At 65.7% G+C, this 22248-nt stretch overlaps 3 protein-coding genes across 5 annotated transcripts; all 3 read left to right on the plus strand.

Annotated features, from left to right (window-relative positions):
• The first annotated feature begins 1843 nt into the window (after nucleotides 1-1843).
• On the plus strand, nucleotides 1844-7136 carry ENTPD2 (ectonucleoside triphosphate diphosphohydrolase 2). Its single transcript, XM_077148963.1, has 9 exons — nucleotides 1844-1981; nucleotides 3498-3615; nucleotides 4134-4284; nucleotides 4378-4537; nucleotides 4618-4845; nucleotides 5286-5540; nucleotides 5625-5744; nucleotides 6366-6500; nucleotides 6614-7136. The coding sequence occupies exons 1-9, from the start codon at nucleotides 1865-1867 to the stop codon at nucleotides 6815-6817; spliced, it is 1488 nt and encodes a 495-aa protein (XP_077005078.1). The 5' UTR covers nucleotides 1844-1864; the 3' UTR covers nucleotides 6818-7136.
• Nucleotides 7137-7708: 572 nt separating this feature from the next.
• NPDC1 (neural proliferation, differentiation and control 1) lies at nucleotides 7709-14525 on the plus strand. Of its 2 annotated transcripts, none has more exons than XM_077148968.1 (10): nucleotides 7709-7929; nucleotides 11601-11747; nucleotides 12513-12596; nucleotides 12684-12797; nucleotides 12884-13054; nucleotides 13131-13197; nucleotides 13277-13361; nucleotides 13739-13818; nucleotides 13983-14079; nucleotides 14163-14525. In XM_077148968.1, exons 1-10 carry the CDS (start codon nucleotides 7902-7904, stop codon nucleotides 14229-14231), a joined length of 942 nt encoding a protein of 313 aa, XP_077005083.1. In that variant the 5' UTR covers nucleotides 7709-7901; the 3' UTR covers nucleotides 14232-14525. The 2 variants fall into 2 exon arrangements, with proteins under 2 accessions (XP_077005083.1, XP_077005082.1); XM_077148967.1 differs by lacking the exon at nucleotides 7709-7929 and adding an exon at nucleotides 8555-8871.
• A 3519-nt stretch (nucleotides 14526-18044) lies between these two features.
• FUT7 (fucosyltransferase 7) lies at nucleotides 18045-19975 on the plus strand. Of its 2 annotated transcripts, XM_077148964.1 has the most exons (3): nucleotides 18045-18095; nucleotides 18553-18651; nucleotides 18756-19975. In XM_077148964.1, the coding sequence occupies exons 2-3, from the start codon at nucleotides 18639-18641 to the stop codon at nucleotides 19778-19780; spliced, it is 1038 nt and encodes a 345-aa protein (XP_077005079.1). In that variant the 5' UTR covers nucleotides 18045-18095; nucleotides 18553-18638; the 3' UTR covers nucleotides 19781-19975. The 2 variants fall into 2 exon arrangements, with proteins under 2 accessions (XP_077005079.1, XP_077005081.1); XM_077148966.1 differs by lacking the exon at nucleotides 18045-18095 and having other exon boundaries at nucleotides 18499-18651.
• The last annotated feature ends 2273 nt before the right edge of the window (nucleotides 19976-22248 follow it).

Consider the following 22248-nt stretch of genomic DNA (forward strand, 5'->3'; position numbering starts at 1 on the left):
CAGGGGCAGCCCCGGCCTCAGTAGACTCGGTGAGCCTGCTACGGAGGCGCCCGACGTGCTCCAAGAATCCCTCCCCCGACTGGCCTCTCCCTGCTCTTGGGCCAGCAGCCAGGGCCCGGCCAAGCACCATGCATCTGGAGCCCCACCCAGGCCGAGGGTCCCGGGGCCCCAGGCTGCCTGTCCCAGCCCCCTCCCGCCTCACGGCTCAGCCCAGGGCCTCCGGGGCCGAGGTCTGTGCTCCATGAGAGGGCCGTCCTGCCCCTTTTCTGCCTCCCCCTCCGTGTCCCAGCCTCTCCGGCCTGGTGGCTCCCCCTGCCCCAGGCCTGGGCTCATGAGCCTGCAAGGACAGTCCCCAGCGGCAGAGAGCCCGGGCAGGCCATCGGGGGCCACGTGGGGGGCGGGGTGGGGGTGGGAGCGGGGCCAGCTCACTCCAGGCCGCCTTTGTCCCTTCCTTTTTAGGCTCGCTGTGCACGCCTTCCCTCCTCTGGGTTTTTAGGATGGAAGAAAGGACCGGGGCGGGGCGGGAGCCGTGCCAGAGGGAAGCGGAGCCCGGGGCTGGGGGGCCACACCCGGAGCCTCTGTTCTGGGCCCAGTCCGCCCGGGCTTGGAGCAAGCCCCGCCGACCTCCGGGTCTCCCACCCCTCCCGCCGGGGCCCTCGGCGGGAAGAAAGACTTCTTTGCTGGGCCTGAGACACCAGACCCTTCATCCTGGGCAGCCAGCCCGGCCCAGTTGTTCTCTTCTGCTTTCAGCCGGCACACCCTGCTCTCATCAAAGATCGCCCTTTTTGGCTCCCACCCCCCACCCCTAACTCCCCGACGACGGTCTGCCGGCCCCCTGTGGCTGCGTGGCCCTTGGTGCTGGAATTCCCATGCTGCCCGGAGAAGGAGGGGTGGCCCTCGGCCAGTGGAAAGGGGGGATCCCAGCCTAGTGTCCGTGGCCAGGCTGGCATGCAGGGTGTGTGTGGGGTCACAGTTGAGGGGTCACACTTCTCAGGGGGAGGAGCAGAGTGGGCCCAGGCCCGATGAGCACTGACCCCACCTCTAGCCAGCATTCAGAGGCTCTGCACCCACCAGGCACCCCACGCCTGGTTGGGGAAGCCCACTCCATTAGCCTCCTTCTGCTCCCTTCCCTGGCCTCCCCGGGCCAGTTACTCCCCTCCTTCATCCAGGCAGAGGCAGCAATGAGCTGGGGTGTGATCAGGGCCTGCTTCTTTGGGCTGCAGAGCTCAGCTGCTCTTCTGTTTCTGGATTCAGTGAGATCATCCCTGTCCCCTCTGCCTCCCTGTCCTCAGCTGTCCCCTCAGTGCCGGGGCTCTATGAGCCAGGTGTGCCAAGGCCCTTTCTGCTTCTGGGCCATGCAGGGCAAGGCCGGCAGCGGGGGTTGGGGGGTGAGGGGATGAAGAGTGGGGCGCGTGGACAACCCGGCCCACGACCTGCTTTCCTGCCCTTTGCCCCATATGCTCCTTGGCCAGCCTGGCTAACCCCTGCCTCCATGCCAAAAAGAGGGTGGGGGTCCCCAGTGGCCTAGGGGGCTCTAGGGTGAATGCTGGCATGCAAAATTCGGGGTCACAGGAAACAAGACGGAGGGCGTGAGGCTCTGGGACTGAGAGCGCGGGAGGGAGGAGGGGGAGCGATAGCCGCGGGGCGACGACTCAGACGCTGGGAGGGGCAGCGCGGGTGACTCAGCCGGGCCGCGCGTCCTTCACCTGCGCTCTTAGAAAGAGGCCGAAGGGGCGGGGCTCATGGGGGCGGGGCTCCAGGGGGCGGTGCAGGCCCGGCCCCCGTTCCACCCAGGGAGCCTACCCCGGGCCCATGGTCCCTCTGCCCTGGCCTCCCAGCTCACCGCCCGCCCGCGCGCCCGCCCATGGCCGGGAAGGTGTCGCCGCTGCTGCTGCCGCTGCTGCTGGCCGCGGCGGGCCTCGCCGGCCTCCTACTGCTTTGCATCCCCACCCGCGACGTCCGGGAGCCGCCTGCGCTCAAGGTGCGCGTCCGGGCACGCGGGTACTTGGCTCACGTCTCCGGAGGGTAGCGGGCGCGAGTCGGGGCGCCAGCGGGGCGGCTCCGACACCCCGCAGGACCAGGCTACACCCGCGCTCCACTCCCGGGTGGCTCCGCTGATGGAATCCTGGGCCCCGCGCTCCTCTCCCGGGAGGCGGCGTTTCCCGGCGACTAGGCGCTGGAGGCCGAAGTCCCGGCAACTTCCCGGGTGCGGTCGCCGCCGCGAAGCCTGTCACGGGAGCGGCCGAGGGGCTGTCTCCCCGCTCTCCGGATGCAGCAGCGGGGCGCCTCTGTCGGCGGCTGGACCCCTGCGCCCCAGCTCTGTGCGGCGCCCCTAGGGCCCGAGGGCAGCCTGCGTCCTGCGCCGGAACCTGCGAGCGTGCGGTTAGGGTTCATCAGCTCCCGGTTTAGCCCAGATGGGGACCGACAGGGGCCGGGGCCCAGAGAGCCGTCCCGGCCACCCCCGTGGTGTGGAGCGCACCAGCGCTGTCCTTGGGGTGGGCGCCTGATAGGCGCAGCCTGAGCTGATCTGGAGGGACTGAAGTGGGCTAGGCTGGTCTCCGCATTACCCCCCCCCCCCCACCCCAAGCCCTCAGCCTGCCCTGGACTGGCCTTGTTCAGCCCAGGGCTCCTAGCAGCAGGGAAGGATGGAGTGGGTCTGGCCCCTCGGCCCAGGGGTGGGCTTCCTGGCTGGGGAGCAGGACCCGGCAGCCTGCTCCCCGCTGGAGTAGAACCCTGGTGTGCCGGAGGGCGTGGCCTCCAGCCCTGCTCCCCGTGTTGGAATCCAGGCCCTTGGGGACTCTTCTGGAAAGTGGCACTCACCAGCTGGGTGCTGAGTCTGCCCAGATGCACAGAGGGCTGGGGCCAGCACCGCCACCCCCACCCCACCCCTGGCGGGTCTCTCAGCCTTGCAGGATCAACCTCTTCTCTCTGGCTTGGAGGCCAGTGGGGGCTTGGCGGGGGGGGGGGGGGGGGGGTGGGGGGGGTGGGGAAGCACGTCTCAGACAGGGCCCAGCATGAGTCAAGGCCAACACCCAGCCTCAGGGGTTTCCTCCCCGGGGGCCCTGGCTTCAACCTCCCCGGGTTGAACTGAGGACAAAGCAGATAAGGGGAGAGGGGGAGGAAGGAAGAGCAGACTCATGGCTGGGGGTTCCTCTGGCAAGTGTGGGGACCTCGTGCCCCGCACTGGCTGGGGCCAGGGTCCAAGTCTGGTCCTGGGACCCTCTGACCCATCCATCCCCTGAGCCTTGCCTTTTCCAGGAAAGCCAACGACCAGGTGTCCGTGCTGGCTGCCAGGGCCAGCGGGGTCTCTGGCCTCCCTCCCCTGTTCTTCCTCAGACCAAAGCCCCTGTGTGGGTGTGGGGTGGGGGCTCTTGGCTTCCTCTGAGCCTAGTTTACCCCTCTGTAGAATGGGGATTTCAGGCTAACGCTTCCACCCTGGCCCCAAGGTGGGATTGTCCAGAGGCTGACTGCCTCTCCCACCCCCGGTCCTTCCCTAGTATGGCATTGTGCTGGACGCCGGCTCTTCCCACACATCCATGTTTGTCTACAAGTGGCCGGCAGACAAGGAGAACGACACGGGCATCGTGGGCCAGCACAGCTCCTGTGACGTGCGTGGTGAGTGTCTCCCCAGCACCTGCCCCTTCCCAGCTGAGGTGGAGGGCAGCCCTTCACCTCTGTGGGTGTGAGCAGTCCACGGCCCCCAACTTGCTGTTGGGGAGGGGCTGGGTCCTCCGGGCCTGGGAGGGGGCTATGGGCAGCTCGCATCCTTGAGGAAGCCCCCAGATAGTAGCTAGGGGTTGTGGGCCCCACCTGCCCATCCAGAGACCCCCTCCCGCCCCGAGGCACCGATGGGCACCTAGAGGCAGCGCCTCAGGCGGGGAGGCTCGGGAACTGGGCCAGGCTCACAGTGTCCCTGCTGCCCCACAGCTGGCCCACGCTCACTGGTCAGGCAGTGGCCTCAGAGGCGCTGGGTGGCACCTGGCCCTGTTTGTCTCTGAACGGGGCGTCTTGAGGGCTTAAGCTGGAGAGATGTGACTAAGGAGCCACCAGGCTTGGGAGCCCAAGCCCTGAGACTTGCTGGCTCATGGCCCGCCCAGGGGCCGTCCACCACTCGTGTCCCTGCCTCCCTGTAGGTGGGGGCATCTCCAGCTATGCAGATAACCCCTCCGGGGCTGGCCAGAGCCTTGTGGAATGCCTGGACCAGGCGCTTGAGGACGTGCCCCCGGAGAAGCATGCAGGGACGCCCCTCTACCTGGGCGCCACGGCGGGCATGCGGCTGCTCAAGTGAGTGGCCCTTGCCAGGCGGTGCGGGGGGCTCCCCACAGAGTGACCACGCTGCCCTGTGTGGATGGCTCCTCAGAGTCCCCTGTCTTACAGCCTGACCAGTCCAGACGCCTCGGCCAAAGTGCTTGAGGCTGTGACGCGGACACTGGCCCAGTACCCCTTTGACTTCCGGGGAGCCCGCATCCTCTCAGGCCAGGACGAGGGTGTGTTTGGCTGGGTGACAGCCAACTACCTGCTGGAGAAATTCATCAAGGTGGGCAGGGGCTACTGTCCAATGAGCCACGGGCCGCGGGTGCCCACCTGCTGGCTGACCCCAAACCCTACATTCCGCAGTACGGCTGGGAGGGCCGGTGGTTTCGGCCACGGAAGGGGACGCTAGGGGCCCTGGACCTGGGAGGCGCCTCCACACAGATCACCTTCGAGACGGACAGTCCAGTTGAGGACCCAGCCAGTGAGATCCAGCTGCAGCTCTACGGCCAAAACTACCGTGTCTACACCCACAGCTTCCTCTGCTATGGCCGTGACCAGGTCCTCCGGAGGATGCTGGCTGGTGCACTCCAGGTACTCCACCCCACCCCCAGCCTGCCGAGACGTGTGCTGTGGCGTCCTGGTGGGGGCGGAGAGGGGATGGGGCTCCAGAACAGATCCTGGATAGTGGTCACACAGAGAAGGACTTCTCAAGGGAGGCAACTGGTATCAAAGCTGGGTGGAAGGACAGGTGGCAGGGGACCCTGACCTGGGCATCAGCTCTGGGACTGGAGGTGAGTTCCTGGCTGGGGAGAAAAGAGAGCCAGGGCAGATGGGTCTCAGGGTCTTGTCTCCTGGCCGAAGGGTGGTCCTTATACAGCAGGCGACAGGGAACCATAGAATGCTCCTGATCAAGAAGTGATGTCACCATAGTGGGATTTGTGGGAGATTCATCAGTCTGGTCCTCTAGGGAGGCTCTGGGTGGGGGTGGCAGGCAGTGTGTGACGCCACCTGCACCCTTGTCTTTCCCCCAGACCCACGGCTTCCACCCTTGCTGGCCAAAGGGCTACTCCACCCAAGTGCTTCTGCAGGACATTTATGACTCACCGTGCACAGCAGCCCAGCAGCAATCAGCCTTCAACAGAAGTGTCAGGGTTGGCTTGTCCGGAAGCAGTGACCCTGGCCTCTGCCACGACCTCGTGGCAAGCCTCTTCAATTTCTCCTCCTGCCGCTTCTCCCGCTGCTCCTTCGATGGGGTCTTCCAGCCCCCTGTGACTGGGAACTTTATTGTGAGTCCCAGGGGGCCAGAGGGTGGGTGATGGGCATCAGGTGTCCTGGGGTCTGGTCACAAGGTGACTGCACCTGCCCTGCAGGCCTTCTCTGCCTTCTTCTACACTGTGAACTTCCTGAGGACCACAATGGGGCTGCCCGTGGCAACCCTGCCACAGCTAGAGGCAGCCACGGTGACCGTCTGCAACCAAACGTGGGGCGAGGTGAGGCCCTGCTCCCCAATTATCAGGGGTGGGGTAGGAAAGCCTAGCCACCGGGTGTCATGCCACCCCAGCCACGCATTTGCTGTCCAAACACTGAGGACCTGGGCCTCTGGGAGGGCCCACTGCAGCCAGGGAGGGGACACTACCCAGTGGGCTATGGCCAGGAGGCTGGAGCCATACAACCAGAGTATCAGAGGACATGGGGTGGCGGGAGTTTCTCTGAGGCTTGGCCCTAACCAAGATCTGGAGAGCATGGGAGAGCTGACCAGGCAACCAGTGAGTGCAAAGGCCCTGTGGCAGCAGGAAGCATGGAGTAGATGGAGGGAGGGGAACGCTGTGGGTGGCCCAGCAGGGAAGGGGAGGGTTCCAGAGACACAGCACAGGGTGTAGTGGGGAGTTTGAAGATCACTCCCAGGTTTCCAGCTTCTGCTACTGTCTTATACCAGTGCCGGGTAAGTAGGGGGTGAAGAAGAGGGTTTGGATCTGGGAGCGTGAGATGTCCACCAGAGCCTCTGGGACAGGCTCAGTGGGATCTTGGAGGGACTCAGGTGGTGGGCGTGCATCTCAGATGTTGGGGGAGGCAGCAGAGGTCCGGCCTCACACTCTCTGCCTGCGTCCCAGCTCCAGGCCCAGGCGTCAGGGGAGGGGGCCCGCCTGGCCGACTACTGCGCAGGGGCCATGTTCGTGCTGCAACTGCTAAGCCGCGGCTACGGCTTCGATGAGCGCTCCTTTGGCCAAGTGGCCTTCGAGAAGAAGGTGGGCGGGCGTGGAGGGGGCGGGACCTGACCCTTTGGGGGCGGGGCCGACGCGTGGAACTGGGGGCGCGCGGAACCTGAGCCACGCCCCTCGCCCCCGCCCCCCGCCCACAGGCCGGGGACACATCGGTGGGCTGGGCGCTCGGCTACATGCTGAATTTGACCAACCTGATCCCCGCCGACCCACCCGGGCTGCGCAAGAGCACGGACTTCGGCCCCTGGGTGGTCCTTCTGCTGCTCTTTGCCGCCATCCTCCTAGCCGCGCTTGGCCTGCTGCTGCGCGGGGCTTGCTCCGCCAAGTCGACGAACGCCATCTAGCGGTGACTGGGGGCAGCGGCCCCTGCCCCTCGGTAGCCCTAAGCGCCCCCCACCATCTCGGCCCCTGGCGTGACCCCGGGAACCTAGACGGGGCCTCTGCCGCGCCCCCCACAATCCCGTCCTGTATGCAGCAGTACCCACTTGTGACTCCGCGCTGGATCTCCAGAGAGCGGGGCCTTTATATTGATAATTGGGGCTCTCTGGGGCACCCCGCCTTCTCTGGGGAGTCCGACCCGTATTTGGGGGAGTCAGAGCCCAAAGACTGGGGCCCTGCCCAGCGGCTACTTTTAAAAACGTTGTAATAAAAGTTTTTCCTAGAGCAGTGGAGAAAGTTCTTGGGGCGGGGCCTCTTCCGTGGCCCCCGCCCCCCCCGCCGCCTCAGGCTGGCCCCTGGCCCCCAAGACTTTGTTGTGCTGTGGACGCTTCTCTCCCTACTCCCTTCTCTCTGGGAGCAGACACGGGGCAGGGCTGGCCCCCCCGTGGTAGCCCCCAGTAGCCGCCCAGACGGCTGACGGAGGGAGGAGTTCCTTATCCCTAGAGCTTTCTCTGGCACTGAGCCCCTCCCGGGATCCGCACCGCTGATCGGGCTGGAGGCTGGACCCTGTGTGTGGGCTGCATAGGGTGTATGCAGATTCGAAGGAGATTGGGGCGAGCGGGAAGCGCTACCTTGGCGTCCAGACAATCGGGGTGGGGGGTGCGGTGAGACTAGGGCCAGGGCGGGTTAGCCTAGGCCGGAACTACTGGGACACCGCGCCCCTCCCTCCTGGAGTTCCCAGCATCTGGCAGAAGCACCCGCCACTCCCACCAGCCCCCGCCCCCCTCACGGCTTTCTCCACGGTGGGAAGGCGCGGGCTTGGCTGCTGTCCGACCTCCCCCCCCGCCTTTCTGGGAAATGAGCTCAGAAACTATTTCTGTCTCGTTCGCGCCCCGTGGGGGAGCGCGCCGGCCCTCGTTCTGCTCCTCCCGGCTCCCCAATTCTGTCCTCTTTTGAACCAAGTCACAAACCTGAAGGCAGCGGGTCTCAGCGGCGGATTTCCTGAGACCGGCGGGGCACCGGGCTGAGGGACTCATCCTTGTTCTCTTAATGGCGTGGCCCAGAGGGAGGCTTCCAGGTGTGATGGGGTGGACTGTTTGGGAGGCTACAGGTTAGGGGGGTCGGTGGTCAACCCGCCTGTCAGGGCCGCGGTGCGACCACCTTGGACAGCTCCCAGCTGGCTGACATCAGCCGCGCCAGGTACTCTTGCCCCCTGGTGGCCTCGCTGGGAACCGCCTCCCGGATCCAGCCAGAGGGACCCGCGGCCACCCCAGCCTAGCTCCTGGTGGGGTGTGTGCCTCATCCGTGTCTCTGTGCGCCCAGGAGCGCATTTGGCACACCTGTGCATCCCCGTGCACCTGTCCATCTGTGAGGCCTGCATGTCCCTGTTTCTCTGGGTGCTCGCGCCCCAGACCCCCGCAGGCCCTCAGCAGGTGGTGGGGAGTGCTAGCCGGATAGGGAGGGGGCGAAGGGGGAGCGCACTTCAAGATTTTGGCCAGCTCCAAGCCGGATTTGTGCGGAGCAAGAAGCGCCGGGGCTACAAGGCCTGCACGGGCAGGGCACCGTGAGGGACTGGAAGGCCGGGAGGAGGGGGCGCAGGGTGCGCCGGAGCTTGGGGGAGGGGTGAGAGGTGGGGGGCGCAGCGCAGAGGCGCCGTCCCGCCCCCGCGGTGGAGCGCGCAGGCGCAGTCCCCGCGCAAGCCTAGGGCCGCCGCGCCGCCCTCCCGGATCCCTTGCCGCAGCGTCAGCGCCGCCACCGCCGCCGCCCTCTCCCCCGCCGCCGCCGCTGCCGTGTCTCCTTCTCCTGCTCGCCTCCTCCGCCGCCGCCTCCTCCGCAGACGCGACGCCGGAGTCTGCGCGGAGTCCCGGGCGGCGCGGTGCCATGCTGCCCCGCCCGCGGCGCTGAAGGATGGCGACGCCCGTGCCTACGCCCTCTCCACGGCACCTGCAGCTGCTGCGGCTCCTGCTCTCCGGCCTCGTCCTCGGCGCGGCCCTGCGCGGAGCCGCCGCGGGCCGCCCGGGTGAGGGGCGGCGCAGCGTGAGGGCCGGGGACGGGAGGCCGCCGAGGCCGCCGCTTTCCTCTCCGCAGCCCGGCAGGCCCCCGCCGCGGCCCCGGGGCGGGCTGGGGGTGGGTAGACGGGCCCGCGCCGCGCGGGCCAGGCGGGCGGGGGTGCCGAAAGCCTCGGCCGGCTCAGGCCCCTCCCCAGCTTGTGGCGACCCTGAAGTTCGTGCGTTTCTAGGCTGGATCTCGGGGTCTGCCCCTGTGCCGCGGCCGGGGAGGCCTCTCTGCGTCTGCCACTGTGTGCCCACCTCGTTGTCCGGCCCCGGGTGGGCTGCGGCCTGTGCGAGGCTCTACGTCCCCCGGTGTGTCCAGGGTGCCGGCGCCTCCCTGCCTGGGATCCAGGCTGGTGCTAGAGTGGTGCTGGGCACCCACCTTGCTTCTTGGCTTGCTTGCGTGGCGCGGCATGAAGGTTCCTTGGGCCTTTGACAGCCTGCCCAAGGTTTAGCGTCCTCTTCTGCCCTCAGTTCAGGGAAGGCATATCTCCTAGCTCCAGATTGTCCCCCACCCTCTATTTCTTGGACAGGGGTACTGGCCATTCTATCTTCTGGCGGGAAATTGCCCCTTCCAGGGTAGAGTCGGGAAGAGAGCTGGGACTCCAGGCCAACAGACCCACAAACCCTCCTGAAGATGCCCAGCTGGAAGACTTTGTGCCCAGCATCCCAGGGTGGGCCCTGGGGTGATAGTCATAACAGTGTGAACGCCCACTCTTGAGTGGTACTGGCTAAGTTCCAGCCACTGTACAGCTCTTATCCCATTCGCCAATAGTAGAGTATTGTTAGCCCATTCTGCAAGTGAGGAAACTGAGGCAACCCTGATGGAGTTGATTGCCAAACTGGGCCAGAGCAGGCAGACTTCCTCCTGGAAGGCTGGCACAACCATGGAGGGTCTATGTGCAGCTGACCCGAGAACCTGTGTGCAGCTGGCCAGTGATGCTGGGGCCTGGCAGAACTGGAGTGCAGCTGCCAGCAGAGCCTCAAAGCCAGTTCGAGCAGCATTATATCCACATCACTGGGAGATCTGACACCGTCCCTCCCTGGGCGGGCAGCCCTCCTCCCACTCCAGTGCCTGGTGCCCCTACCGAGCACCCTGGAAGGGGCCCTCAGGGTGTCTAGATGTGGGAAAGGGTGCTAGCCACTCTCCAGCTGCCATTGTTCTTGGGACGTCCTCCCCCACTCCTGCGGCTGCAGGAGGACTCCTCTTCCCAGGATAAACAGGCAGCAGTCACAGCCTCCTGGGCTGGGGCCCTGAGATGGGGAGACCCAGCAGGGTAGGTCCTGGAACCCAGACCCTAAAGCAGGCTTTGCCCCCCTACCATTGGCCCAGTGGGGGCAGGAACCATCTGCTCTCGGTGTGCCTGGTCCGTGGGTAGGGTCCCCACGGAGTTGCTGGCACAGGCTTAATGTTTAACCAACGCCAGCTCTGGGCTCCAGCCCTCTGATAGTGGAGCTTGCTGATCCAGGTTGATGGGGCTCCTGCCCCTCCAGCTGCGGAGATGAGGTTGCCTAGGATGAAGCTGGTGCCTGACCCTGCCCGCCTGCCACAGGGACTGCTGGAACATCCTGGGCAGGGAGTTTCAGATTGCCAAAGAAACTGAGTGAAGCCAGCCAAGGCCTGGAAAAGGCTGGCAATCCCAACCCACGTCACCCTGGGCGCAGTGGCCCTGTCTGCTGGTAGGGTAGGGGTGGGGAGAGACAGGGAGCCTGGCTGTATGGTGTGCACATCCCTGCCAGGGCCAGGGCCTGGGCTGAGAGGCAGGGGTCCCACTGCCTGCTATATGTCCCCCTGGCTCTGCTGGCCCTGCTCTCTCCCTGTGACTGGGGCAGAAAGCCAGGGCCCCAGGCCCTGGGGATATTCCTTACTTTTGAGGCCATTCACCATCTGCCTTTCAGAAGGGAAAGTGAGGCAAAGCTCTTTCAGGAGGGAAAGTGAGGCAAAACTCCTGGGAGCCTGAGTGGCCCCTACTTAAAGCTGCCTGCCTGATGCCAAACCGATTGGCATACAAGCAGGACATGGCAGTCTGATCCCAAAGTGGGGAGACTGAAGTGTGCTTAGGAACTGGGGGAGAGAGGAGTCCTGGCACTGCCCTGGCCAGTCTTTGAAGGCGCCCAGGAGCTGCCTGGCCTCTACCAGCCTCTGGTGGGGTGTCTGTGGAGTGACCACAGCCTGGGTTCTATGTCAGTCTCTCTGGGCCTGGGGACAAGTGGAGGTCAGACTGGAGAGACTGTCTTCAGGGCAGGTCTTGCTCAGTGCTGTCTTCCTGAGCTGTAGGGTAGCAGGGTGGTATTTGGGGGATGCCTTATCCTGGTGGTAGAGGTAGGTAGCCAGTGTCTCTTGCTGCCCCTGGGCCAAAAAAAGCAACCTGAGTTGGCTCTGGGGATGGTGCTTGGACCTGAAGTCACAGGTCCTGAGGGGAAGAGCTTGGCGCTGCCTACAGCCAAGGGGCAGTTTCCGGGCCTGGGGGTGGGGCAGTGGGGTGAGGTGGGGGGGCTGTGTGTTTGGTCAAGCCTGGAGGGAGCCGGTGGTTCTGAGAAGTCTTGGGGTTGTTTATCTTCCTGGTTCCAATCTGGAGGCCGGGAGGAAGTGCTACCAGGGACAATGGCTGGAGCCAGTCCTGGCCAGCCCCGAGGGGAAGGGCTCTGGAGGGCGGCCATGCTGCTGACCCGGACCTGCCCTCTGCGGCCCCCTCAGATGCCGCCACCTGCCCTGGGAGCCTGGACTGTGCCTTGAGGAGGCGGGCACGGTGCCCCCCAGGGACACACGTCTGCGGGCCTTGTCTCCAGCCCTTCCAGGAGGACCCCCAAGGACTCTGTGTGCCCAGGACGCGCCATCCTCCGGGTAGGTGGGAGGTCAGCACAGCCTTCCCCTCCTTCACCTAATCAAGCTTTCTCTGGGGAAGCAGAAGATACTCCCTCAGCTCTCAGGGCTCAAGGGAGGCAATCAGGTCCCTCTGTGCCTTGGGGGTGCTTAGGAACCCGCAGGGCCTCGTGATCCTTTTTCAGACCACCCTGCCCAGAGCCCACAACTGGGCAGTGGCCTGGGGTGGTTCGCTAAGGCTGCCCCCACACTTCCCTGATGGGTCCAGGTTGCCCTCCCAGAGCCCATCGGGAAGGCCAACGCTGCAGGTGTGATGAGGGCGTGGCAGAGGGGTACTAGACATGGGTGGGGTTGCTGAAAAGTGTGGTGGGGTGGGAGAGACTTCTTGAAGGAGGCACCCTCCAAGCAGAGTGGGGAGCCTACCTTAGAGCGACCTCTGTCCTCTGCATTTCTGTGCTGTGTGTATGGGAGTATCTACCTGGGCTGCAGAGCCCACAGCAGTGACGGTGGAGGTACAGAAACCAGCCCCACCCTGACAGCTGCCTGCCCTCTTTCCTGATGACCTGGAGTGGGGTGGAGGTTACAGCGGGAAACTGGATGCTTGACTTATTGTGGTCTCTTCTCCTTGGGGAGTCACTGGCCCTTTTGTTGCAGAGTGGGATGGGGTGGGGGAGGGGCTGAGCCCAAGCTTTTGTGGGGTGATGGGTGAGGGCAGGGTCATCTTAACCGTTCTTCTCCTAGCATTCATTACCCAGAACTCTCCTCCCCTCTTGCCCCTGCCCCCAGTTTTCCTGGGAACTCATGCGGCTGCTCACAGGAAAGCTTCCTCAGTTGTTACCATGGCAACCCAGGATAAAGGGGGGCCTACAGGTTGGTACCCCATCCCTCTGTCCTCTGACCGTCAGGTGCCTCTCCCTTCTGGGAGGACTCCCTCCTGATGGCCCCTCACCTCCCCAGGGAGGGGCCCACCCCAGCCCAGACTGGAAGATGAAATCGACTTCTTGGCCCAGGAGCTAGCCAGGCAAGAAGCCAGACGCTCGGGAGTCCCACGACAGCAGCTCTTGGAGCCTGGTGAGCCCCCAGCCCCCACCACACTCCCTAGGGCTGTCTGCCTCTCCTGGTCCTGTAGTAACCCACCCTCTCTCTCTCTGCGGCAGCCACCCTGGGGCTCCCCGAGGGAGGCCAGAGGCCGGAACCAGGCTTCCCCTCCCCTCCGGGAGCCGCCACGCCCACCCCTCGCGCCTCCTTGGGCTCCCCCTTGTCATCCCGGCCTGTGCAGATGGCCCCGTTGGAGCCCCGGGGCGGGCGCGGCGATGGCCTGGCCCTCGGTAGGTCTGGGCGCGTGACGGCAGGGAGGCAGGGGTCGCGCCCGGGGGCCGGTCCTCACCGCCGCCTCCCCCGCAGTGCTGATCGCGGCATGCTGCGTGGCCAGCGTGGCCGCCCTGGTCGTGGCCGCCCTCTGTTGGTGCAGGTGAGCGCGGCGGGGGCGGGCGACGCGGGCCGGGCCGGCGGGAGGGGGCAGCGCGCAAGCTCACGCGTCCCTCCCGCAGGCTGCAGCGACAGATCCGCCTGACGCAGAAGGCCGACTACGCGGCCCCGCCGGCCCCTGGCTCCCCCTCGCCGCTCCGGGTCTCGGTGCGTGGCCCCTGCCCATCCCCAACCCCGGGTCAGCCAAAGAAATCGACTTCTTGGCCCGCAACCCTCGCCTTTGGCTACCCCGGCCGGGTCCTGTCGTAACCGGCCCTCTCTCTGCCCACCTCCCCCTCCCCCTGCTTGGTGGCAGGGCCACCGTGGCTGATTCCACCCCTCCTGCCCCGCCCCCTCCCTGCCCTCCTGGCTGACCACGCCCCCTGCCGGCCCTGTGGCTGACCCCGCCCCACCTGCTCCGTCCCTGCCAACTGACCGGACTCTGGCGGCTGACCCTGTTCCCGCCCTGCTGGTCCCGCCTCCTCCGGCTGGCCCCGCCCCCAGCCCCACTAGCCCCGCCGGCCGACTGCGCCCCCCACCCGCAGCCCGCCGACCAGCGTCTGGCGCAGAGCGCAGAGATGTACCACTACCAGCACCAGAGGCAGCAGATGCTTTGCCTGGAGCGGTGAGTGCCTCCACCCCAGGCTCCAAAGCTGGGTCCCCCGAACCAGGGGATCTGGCTCCGCAGATCGTCCTTCCCCTGGGGGGGGAAGGGGGGCCACGGGCCGACCTACGCAGTGCAGGGCAGACCCAGGGACTCCGGGCGGACCTTACCCACCCTCTTCCCAGACATAAAGAGCCATCCAAGGAGCTGGACTCTGCATCCTCAGACGAGGAGAACGAAGATGGCGACTTCACTGTGTATGAGTGTCCCGGCCTGGCTCCAGTGAGTGGCCTCGCTGTGCTGAGGGTGGGGCTCCCAGGCCCATTGCAGGGTGGCCCTTGCCCGCCTAACTCCTGCCTTCGCAGACCGGGGAGATGGAAGTGCGGAACCCCCTGTTTGACGACTCCTCGCTGCCGGCGCCCCCGCTGCAGTGACCGAGGCCAGTCCCCCACCTGCCAGCTGACGGGGTGGGGGCATGAGACAAGGCCCAGCACTTCCAGAACAAAGAGTCGGTCCTCACGGCTCTGCACGCTTGTGGCTGCCCACAGGGGCTCTGGACCCCAGGACCCTCCCCCTGCCAGTGTGGAGGAGATTCTCTGTTCCCTCCTTGTACCTCTCCATTTGGGATCAGACCCCAAACTGGGGGTGGGAGGGGTAGGTGGACCTTAGAGACCAGGCAGTGTTGGGGAGTTTGGAGATGAGCCAATTAAAAGTACATTTAAAACCTGTGGCCTGTGTGCTGGGTTAGTCCTTGGCGGGGGGTGGGGGTGGGGGTGGGAGGGTGGGACCTAGTGCCTGGGCCCTCCTTGGAAGTGTCCTCAGTCAGGGAAGGGAGACAGAGGCCTTACTCTGTGAGACCCAGGGAATCTATCCTTTGCCCCTTCTCTCTGAGGCTGGACTCGAGCCCCATCCAGACTTCTACTCCAAAGCTGGGGAGAGAGGAAGGCAGTGTAGGGCCAGGCTGGCCCCAGGCTGGCCCCAGGGCGACCGACTCCTGGGAGACGCAGCCCCCTGTCCCTGCGCGATAAAGAGCTGGGATGGGGCGGCATGCGGAAGAGAAGCCCCTCGGTGCAGTTGGAGTGGCGTGGGGTTCTGGAGGTTTGAGCTTCTGGATGGATATGGCAGGACAGGTGGGTTTGAGACCAGCAAGTAGATCCCTGAGGAAGCAGCAGGTGGTGGGTCACCCCAGCTTGGAGCTAATAGTTTGCCCTTAGCAGTCTGTTTTGGGGGCTAGAACCTCCCTGGGCTAGGAAGTCTCCTCTGGCTCTCAGCCCCCAGCCCTCAGCTGGCAGCTGCAGTTTCCCTCCTGGGCAGTGATATGTGAGGTAGGAGACAGGTACATGGACCTGCCCTCTGTGGGTATCGAGGGGCACTGCATCCGTTCCATTGGGGGAGGTAGCTGCCCCTCTCCTCCCAAGAAATGGATCAAAGCGAGGCTGTCATCTGTCTAGGGTGCCTAGTGGCCAAAGCTTGGGACCAGAAGTGCTCATAGGGTGCTCCAGGCCCAGTCCCTCCACCCCCAGTCTCCACAGCACTGGCTCCAGAATGAAGGGAGGCAGGCAAGTTTCTCCCCAAAAGACCCAAGTTCATGCCTAGCCCCAGCCCATTTCCACCGTGTCTGGGATAGGCGGCATGCAGCCGTTAAGGAAGTATCTGAACCGTGACGTTGACCTGGGCCCAACTGGGCACCACACGGGGAATCACACAGGATACCCCAGCCGCACAGCTACTGGGGGCCAGTGTGCCAGCAGCCTTGGTGAGGCTGCCTGGAAAGACCCCAGACCAGGGCCCTGGCCACCACGGAGGCCCCCACCCTGCCAGGCCCCACCTTCCCTGCTATCCCAGTGCCTCTGCTGGGGCTGCCTACCACCTGGCCCTCTTGGAGCCAGCCCGCCAGGACCTGGGGTGCCCTGAGAAGGCAACCTCGCCCTGGGCCCAGCCTGAACCACATGCCAAGAGCGGTTACCCAGAATGTCTTCTCTGCCTTCTTGGGGATCCCCAACCTTTCCTGGCCCCTGCTACCCATTTCCCAAGGCCCTGGCCAGGAGAGACCCCATTTCAGCAGCAGCTGTAAGGAGGTGAGGAGCCAGGCCGGCCTGGGGCAGGGGCCAAGTGTCTGGGTCCTTCAGGCAGGGGAACATCCCCTGGCCCAGCCCCTGGACTGCCCATCTACCTGCACCCCCACCGGCCCCAAGCCAGTTCAGACAAAGACAGCTGGTTCCAGACAAGGACGTGGGTGTCCCCCAGCACCCAGGGTGGGACGTGGCCACCTGCCAGACAGGCCCTGCTCCTACAAGTGGTCTTGGACCTGGGCTGCCCTCTTGGCTGAGCCCCCCACCTGGAGGCCCCCGGCCACCTCCTAGCCGCCAAGGCCTCTATCTTCTGTGCACCCACCTTCCTGAGCGAGGCTGGCAGCGTTCCCTGAACGCTGAGCCCCAAACCCCACTCTTCCTCGCTCCCGTCCCTGCTGCCATCCTCCGAGGAGCTGTAGCTCCGGGGATGGCCACCAGGGGGTGCTCGCGGTGTCCCTCTGTGTTCTGCCCTGTCAGGTCTTGGTCCTCCTACACCTGCCGCCCCCAGGGGCTGCCTGCAGGGGAGGGCGGTAGGCGGCCGGGGGCGCCTCTGTTGGAGCAGCTCCTGCTCCTGGGCTCATGGTGTGTGCTGGCTGTAGACCCTGGGCAGGGTACGGGGCTTCCACCTGTGTCCCTGTGAGCCTAGTGAGTCAGGATGGGGCAAGGGGGGTGGGGATGGCAGGATGAGGCCCCAACTTTCGCTTCTGACTAATGCTTTTCACCCCCCTTTTCTTTCCTCTGAAGCCTTTCGTTCTGACCAAGCCCCCGATGCCCACATTCCCCGTCGGGCAGGTTCCCATGACCTGGCACACCTGCAGTGAGGGAGCCCGGAGCCCGAGATGGGGGATGCGCCTTCGAGCGTCGAGTGCACCAAGGAAGGGGGCAGATATGGGTGCAGCGGGGGCTGTGGGGGCCCCTGCCCGCCTGGCAGCACAAACAGGAAGGATGGCAGCTCTCGCAGCAGTGCCAGGTCCCTGGAGGGCCGTGGAGCACCACGTCCTTCCTGTGGTCCCCTGCCCCGCCCGCCGTGCCCACCACAGGGAGGGAGGTGTGGCAAAGGGAGACCCAAAGTCAGGGCGTGGCCACTCTGGGGTCGCCCTGCCAGGAAGAGGTGTCAGAAGGGGAGCCGAAAGCCAGGTGCCGCCATGGTCAGCTTCCTGCAGGTCAGGGCAGCCCTGAAGGGCAGGGCTTGCCGCCCTGCTTGGAGCAGAGCCCGGTGGGCACAATGGTTTCCAACGGCTCCCCCGACAGATATTGCACAAGCTCCCCACCGCAGCTCGGGTCTCAGGGGTCCAGGCAACCTCCCCACCCCCAACTTCCCTCTCCCCGCCGCCCCTGGTGGCAGCTCATGGCCTGGTACAGCAGGAGCTCTGGGGGTGGGGTGGGGCAGGGACCCCTGGGCATGGAGGTCGGGCCCTCGAGGATGGCTGGGGACTCGGGCATGGCCAGCAGTTCTTGGGCGTTCAGGAAGCGGACCAGCCTGGCACCTCAGGACACAGAGCAAGAAGGTCTGGCATCCACAGGACAGTCACCCCTTTCCCCGGGTCCAGGCACCACTTCAGCCAAGCATGGCGTGTGAGCCAGTGCTGAGGGCCTCCCCATGCCCTGCTCGGAAGGCCAGTCCCAGTCTGCCCTGCACTGGCTTTCTGTAGGGCAGGTCGCGTGGCCAGGGCAAAAGGGGAAGGAACTGGCTGTCGAGGCTGAAGGGGCCCCAGGCCAGCCTGTAGCGAGGCAGGGGATTCTGGACTTCAGTTTGTTCCTTCCTGGAGTGGGCGCCAGCCCCCTGCCCGCCCGTGTCAGGGACTCAACGACGCCTTCCCTTTCCAGCCTGGAAAGCCCCCCGCCCTGCCCCCACCCCGGCCGCAGGCCAGAGGAAGTGACCTGGAGCCCCACAGGGCCATGTCTATCCCCATCCCCCTGCTGCTTTCAGCAGCTCTTCCCGGCCGCCCGCACCCCTCGGCCCACCCTGCAGCGCGGGTTCTCTGTGGGCACAGAGGGGGCGTGAACCGGCTCTGCCCCACCTGCCGTTCGGGGACATGTGCCTGTGCATGGACCCACCCAGGACCCCGGGTCGACCCTTTCTCTGGGTACCAGGCGGTTCCTAGAGGTGATGGGGCGGGGCGGGGGCCCCATTAGAAACAGGCGAAACCTCAGCCTCCTGCAAATTGCTGAGCACAGCACACAGGGGAGACGTGAGGGTCAGCACCCACAGAGAGCTGAGAAGCGGTGAGCAGGGGACGTGGTGATCCACCGCGGGGGGAGGCCACAACCAGGGTGGCGGACGGACGCCAGGCCCTCAGTGCCCATGGGGGTGCCCTTTGCGGTCGGGGCCACCTCGACTCTGGGGGGCCCACTGGTGGCCCTCCTGGAGGTCATCCAGGCCCTCTCCTCCTCCTGCTGCTGTCTGGGTCCCTGTTGGCCTTTCCAGAGGCCAGCAGGGGCAGGCTTGGGGTGGGGTGGGGTGGTCATCACGTGGGCTCCCGCTTGGTGCCCTTACAACCCGTAACCATGACCTTCCCCCAAGCAGCCAGAAATTAGAAGGAGAGGGGTGTGGGGGTGGTGGCTGATGTGAACGATCACCTCCGGGGGTGGGGGGACTGGGCGGGGCGCCACTGGCAGGTACCCTCGCTTCCCCCAGCCTAGGCAGCCGAGAGAGCTGCGTGTGGGTGTGCTGTGATTTCAGAGCCTCCCTGCCCGGCTGCCGCTGTGGCTGGGGAGCCCAGATTTCTTGGTGACTGATCTTGGAGCCGCGGCTGGGGGTGGCAGTGGATGAGTCACGCCGGTGAGAGCAGGGATGGGGGTGGGCAAGGGGAGGCGGTGGGGGGGGGGGAGCCATGGGAGCCCCTGAGTCTGCCGGAGGCTGACCCCCGTCTCTCTCCCGCTCAGGGTATGACCCTGCCCGGAGGCTCTGGGCCTCCTGGCTGTGCTGGGGCCTGACTGGGACGGCCTTGCTGGCAGCCACATGGCTCCTGCAGTTGCCTAGGCTGGCCCCGGCGGGACCTCCGGCACCCCAGCCCATGCTCACTATCCTCATCTGGCATTGGCCCTTCACCAACCGGCCCCCAGAGCTGCCCAGTGACACCTGCGCCAGCTACGGCGTAGCCCACTGCCGCCTGAGCGCCAACCGCAGCCTGCTGGCCAGTGCCGATATCGTGGTGTTCCACCACCGCGAGCTGCAGACGCGGCAGGCGCACCTGCCCCTGGCGCAGCGGCCGCGCGGGCAGCCCTGGGTGTGGGCTTCCATGGAGTCACCCAGCCACACCCACGGCCTCGGTCGCCTCCGCGGCATCTTCAACTGGGTGCTGAGCTACCGGCGCGACTCTGACATCTTCGTGCCCTACGGCCGCCTGGAGCCCCGTGCAGGGCCTGCACCGCCACTGCCAGCCAAGAGCGGCCTGGCCGCCTGGGTGGTCAGCAACTTCCAGGAGAAGCAAAAGCGGGCACGGCTGTACCGGCAGCTGGCGCCACACCTGCGGGTGGACGTGTTCGGCCGTGCCACCGGGCGACCCCTCTGCGCCAACTGCCTGCTGCCCACCGTGGCCCGTTACCGCTTCTACCTATCCTTCGAGAACTCCCAGCACCGCGACTACATCACCGAGAAGTTCTGGCGCAATGCGCTGGCGGCCGGCACCGTGCCGGTGGTGCTGGGGCCCCCGCGGGCCGCCTACGAGGCCTTGGTGCCGCCGGACGCCTTCGTGCACGTGGACGACTTTGGCTCCGCCCGCCAGCTGGCTGCTTTCCTCGCCGGCGTGAACGAGAGCTGCTACAGGCGCTTCTTCGCCTGGCGTGACCGGCTCCGCGTGCGGCTCCTGGCCGACTGGCGGGAACGCTTCTGTGCCATCTGTGCCCGCTACCCACACCTGCCTCGGGGCCAGGTCTACGAGGACCTGGAGGGCTGGTTCCAGGCCTGAGCTCTGGCCAGGCAAGGCTGGCCAGGAGTGGGCGATGGTGGTGGAACAGCCTGATGGCAAAAATCAAACCTCCGGGCATCTGGTCCCCGCAGGATAACCATCAGGCTGGGGGTCAGAGGCTAGGAAGCCGGGTGAGGGTGGAGGAAGCCAATCCAGGGAGGCTACCCGGAGGAGGAGGCTGGTGGGTGCATTATGTGTGTGTGTGGCGGGGTGGGGGAAGAAGTGAGAGCGGGGGGGAGGAGTTTAGAGGGCAGGCCATGTTGCTGAGCCCCTCTCTCCACCTTCCACAAATCTTGGTGGGGCTCAGGGTCCAGCTCTCCCAGGACACGGGGCTGGGGGGGAGGCTGAAGGCAGGGCACCCCAGAACCTCTCCTCTGCAACAGAGGTGCCGGGTTCTGGAGACCCAGCCCACCAGCCTATGCTCCCACATTTATGTTCCCTGAGCAGACCTTTGGGAACCAGTTCATTCTGGGCTTTTTGTGACCTGCGGTACAGCTGGGGAGCGGGCATTGCGCAAGTAAAGAAACAAACAAGAACGGCCCTATATGCTGAGTCTGTGCAGAAGCGGTAGAGCCCCACATATCTGCCCCCCAATTCCGTGCCCCCCAGCTGCCCGGGCGTGGTCTCAGGGGGCCCCCACCTGCCCCCACTGTAGGGCCTCTCCCTCAGCCTGCCTCACCCACCACTTCCCTTCGTCTCCACCAAATGGCACCCGATCAGAGAGTCTTCCCTGACCCCAGTGCCTGAAATGGGCGGAGAGCCGTGGCCCGGGAAACGCAGCTGGGGGTGAAGGTGCCTGTTCATTCTTAGGGTGCAGGGCTGTCTGGGCGGGTCTGAGTCGGGATTTGGCATTTCCTCCGTTCTGGCGGGTCCTGGCTGGTAGCAGGGTGAGCAGTGGGATAGGCAGCCCCTCTGGCTGGCAGGGTGCTGGGGGAAGGGGAAGGGGTACCTGCGGGACTTCCAGAGGTTGAGCCCCTGGGGCAAGGCCTCGAGCTGAGGGGCCACGGCGAGAGCTGAGAGGTGCCCCAGGTGGGGCAGTCCAGGCAGGAAGCCGTGGTTCCGAGGCACCAACCGCCCCCCTCCCCCAGTGGCAGCGGCTTATGGGAAAACCTGCCAGTCATTTCCTGCACTTGACCTGGCCCTGCGTGCTGACCGAGAAGGAAGTGTCCCAAGGTTGCAGGCTGTGGGCGGGTTCTTTGCTCCCACCCACCTGGGAAGGAGTCAGGGCAGCCCCTTGACACCACACAACCCCACTCCTTCCCATTCCTGAGCTGGGGGTTGGGGGGTGTTGCCGAGCCCCTGGGAGCCCTCTCACCTCCCTGCCAAGCTTCAGGCCTGCCCGCCACTGTCCTCTGCTGGCCACATGGGTAATCACCCCTGTGGCTGCCCCAGCCCCTTCAGGCCCACCTGGGATCCCCCCCAGCCAGTTCCCCCACTCCAGCCCCAAATCATGCCCGTGAAATTCCAGATCCATTTGCCCCCAAATTCCCAGTGCAGAGACCAGACACGCTCTTGGACACAGGAGAAAAATGGGCCTTGAAGGGAGAGTGCAAACTCTCTTTCCTGGCACCTGTCTGCACCCCCCACCCCACAGGGACCTCTCTCAGATCGGTGGCCCTTCCCTTCTCAGACACCCCTGCCCGGGAAGCTCACCCCGGCCCAGCCCACCCTCCCAGCCCCTGGGGATTCCTCTGGATCAGCAAGTGGCTCAGTCACAGGGAGACAGGAAACTCTTATGGGAGTGGGGGTGGGGAGTGGGGGAAGGGGGGAGGGAGGCAGAAGCCCCCTCCTGGGCACCTCCCTACAGCCCCTATAGAGGGTGTAGGTCCTGGGGGGTCCTGGCGGAGTGGGAACAGGGACTCCCGATACCTGGGCGGGCAGTGCCCTGCTGCCTGGGACAGAGAGGGATGGTCTCCAGCACAGACTAGCCCCCCTCCCCCCATGTGGGCATCTGTCCAGCTCCTGCTGGCCCCATAGTGGCTGAGGACACCAGAGCCTGGTTTTACACCCACATGGAACTGCTCCCACCTGTATTTCTGTGAGGAGGGTGGGGTGCAGACTGTGATCTGCGGGTCCTCTGGAGGGGCCCTACCCCAGCATCCCCTCCAGCTCGGGAGCACCAGGGCACCTAGCTGGCCAATGACCACCCTGGGTGTTTCTGTAGGTGGATGTGACTAGGGCACAAACCGGGTGCCACGGGGGTGCGGGGTGTGGGAAGGGGAAGGGGTGTGAGGCACAGCACCCAAAGATACCCTAGTCGGTCCTGGAAGCTGGGGGGAGGGGGCTAGCACTGATGCGGGTTCAGAGAGGCTTTAGCCCCACTGCTGTGAGTTAGTGGTGACCGGAGACCTTCCGCAGGGGCGAAAATCTCACTGACCTCGCCTGCCGAGGGCGCCCAGGAGGGGTCGCGGGTCTGCGTTGGGGGGGAGGGTCGCGGGTCCGCGTTAGGAAGTGGGGTGTCGCGGGCG

This window comes from Tamandua tetradactyla, chromosome 2 (genome assembly GCF_023851605.1).
Source record: "Tamandua tetradactyla isolate mTamTet1 chromosome 2, mTamTet1.pri, whole genome shotgun sequence".
Taxonomy (NCBI): Eukaryota; Metazoa; Chordata; class Mammalia; order Pilosa; family Myrmecophagidae; genus Tamandua; species Tamandua tetradactyla.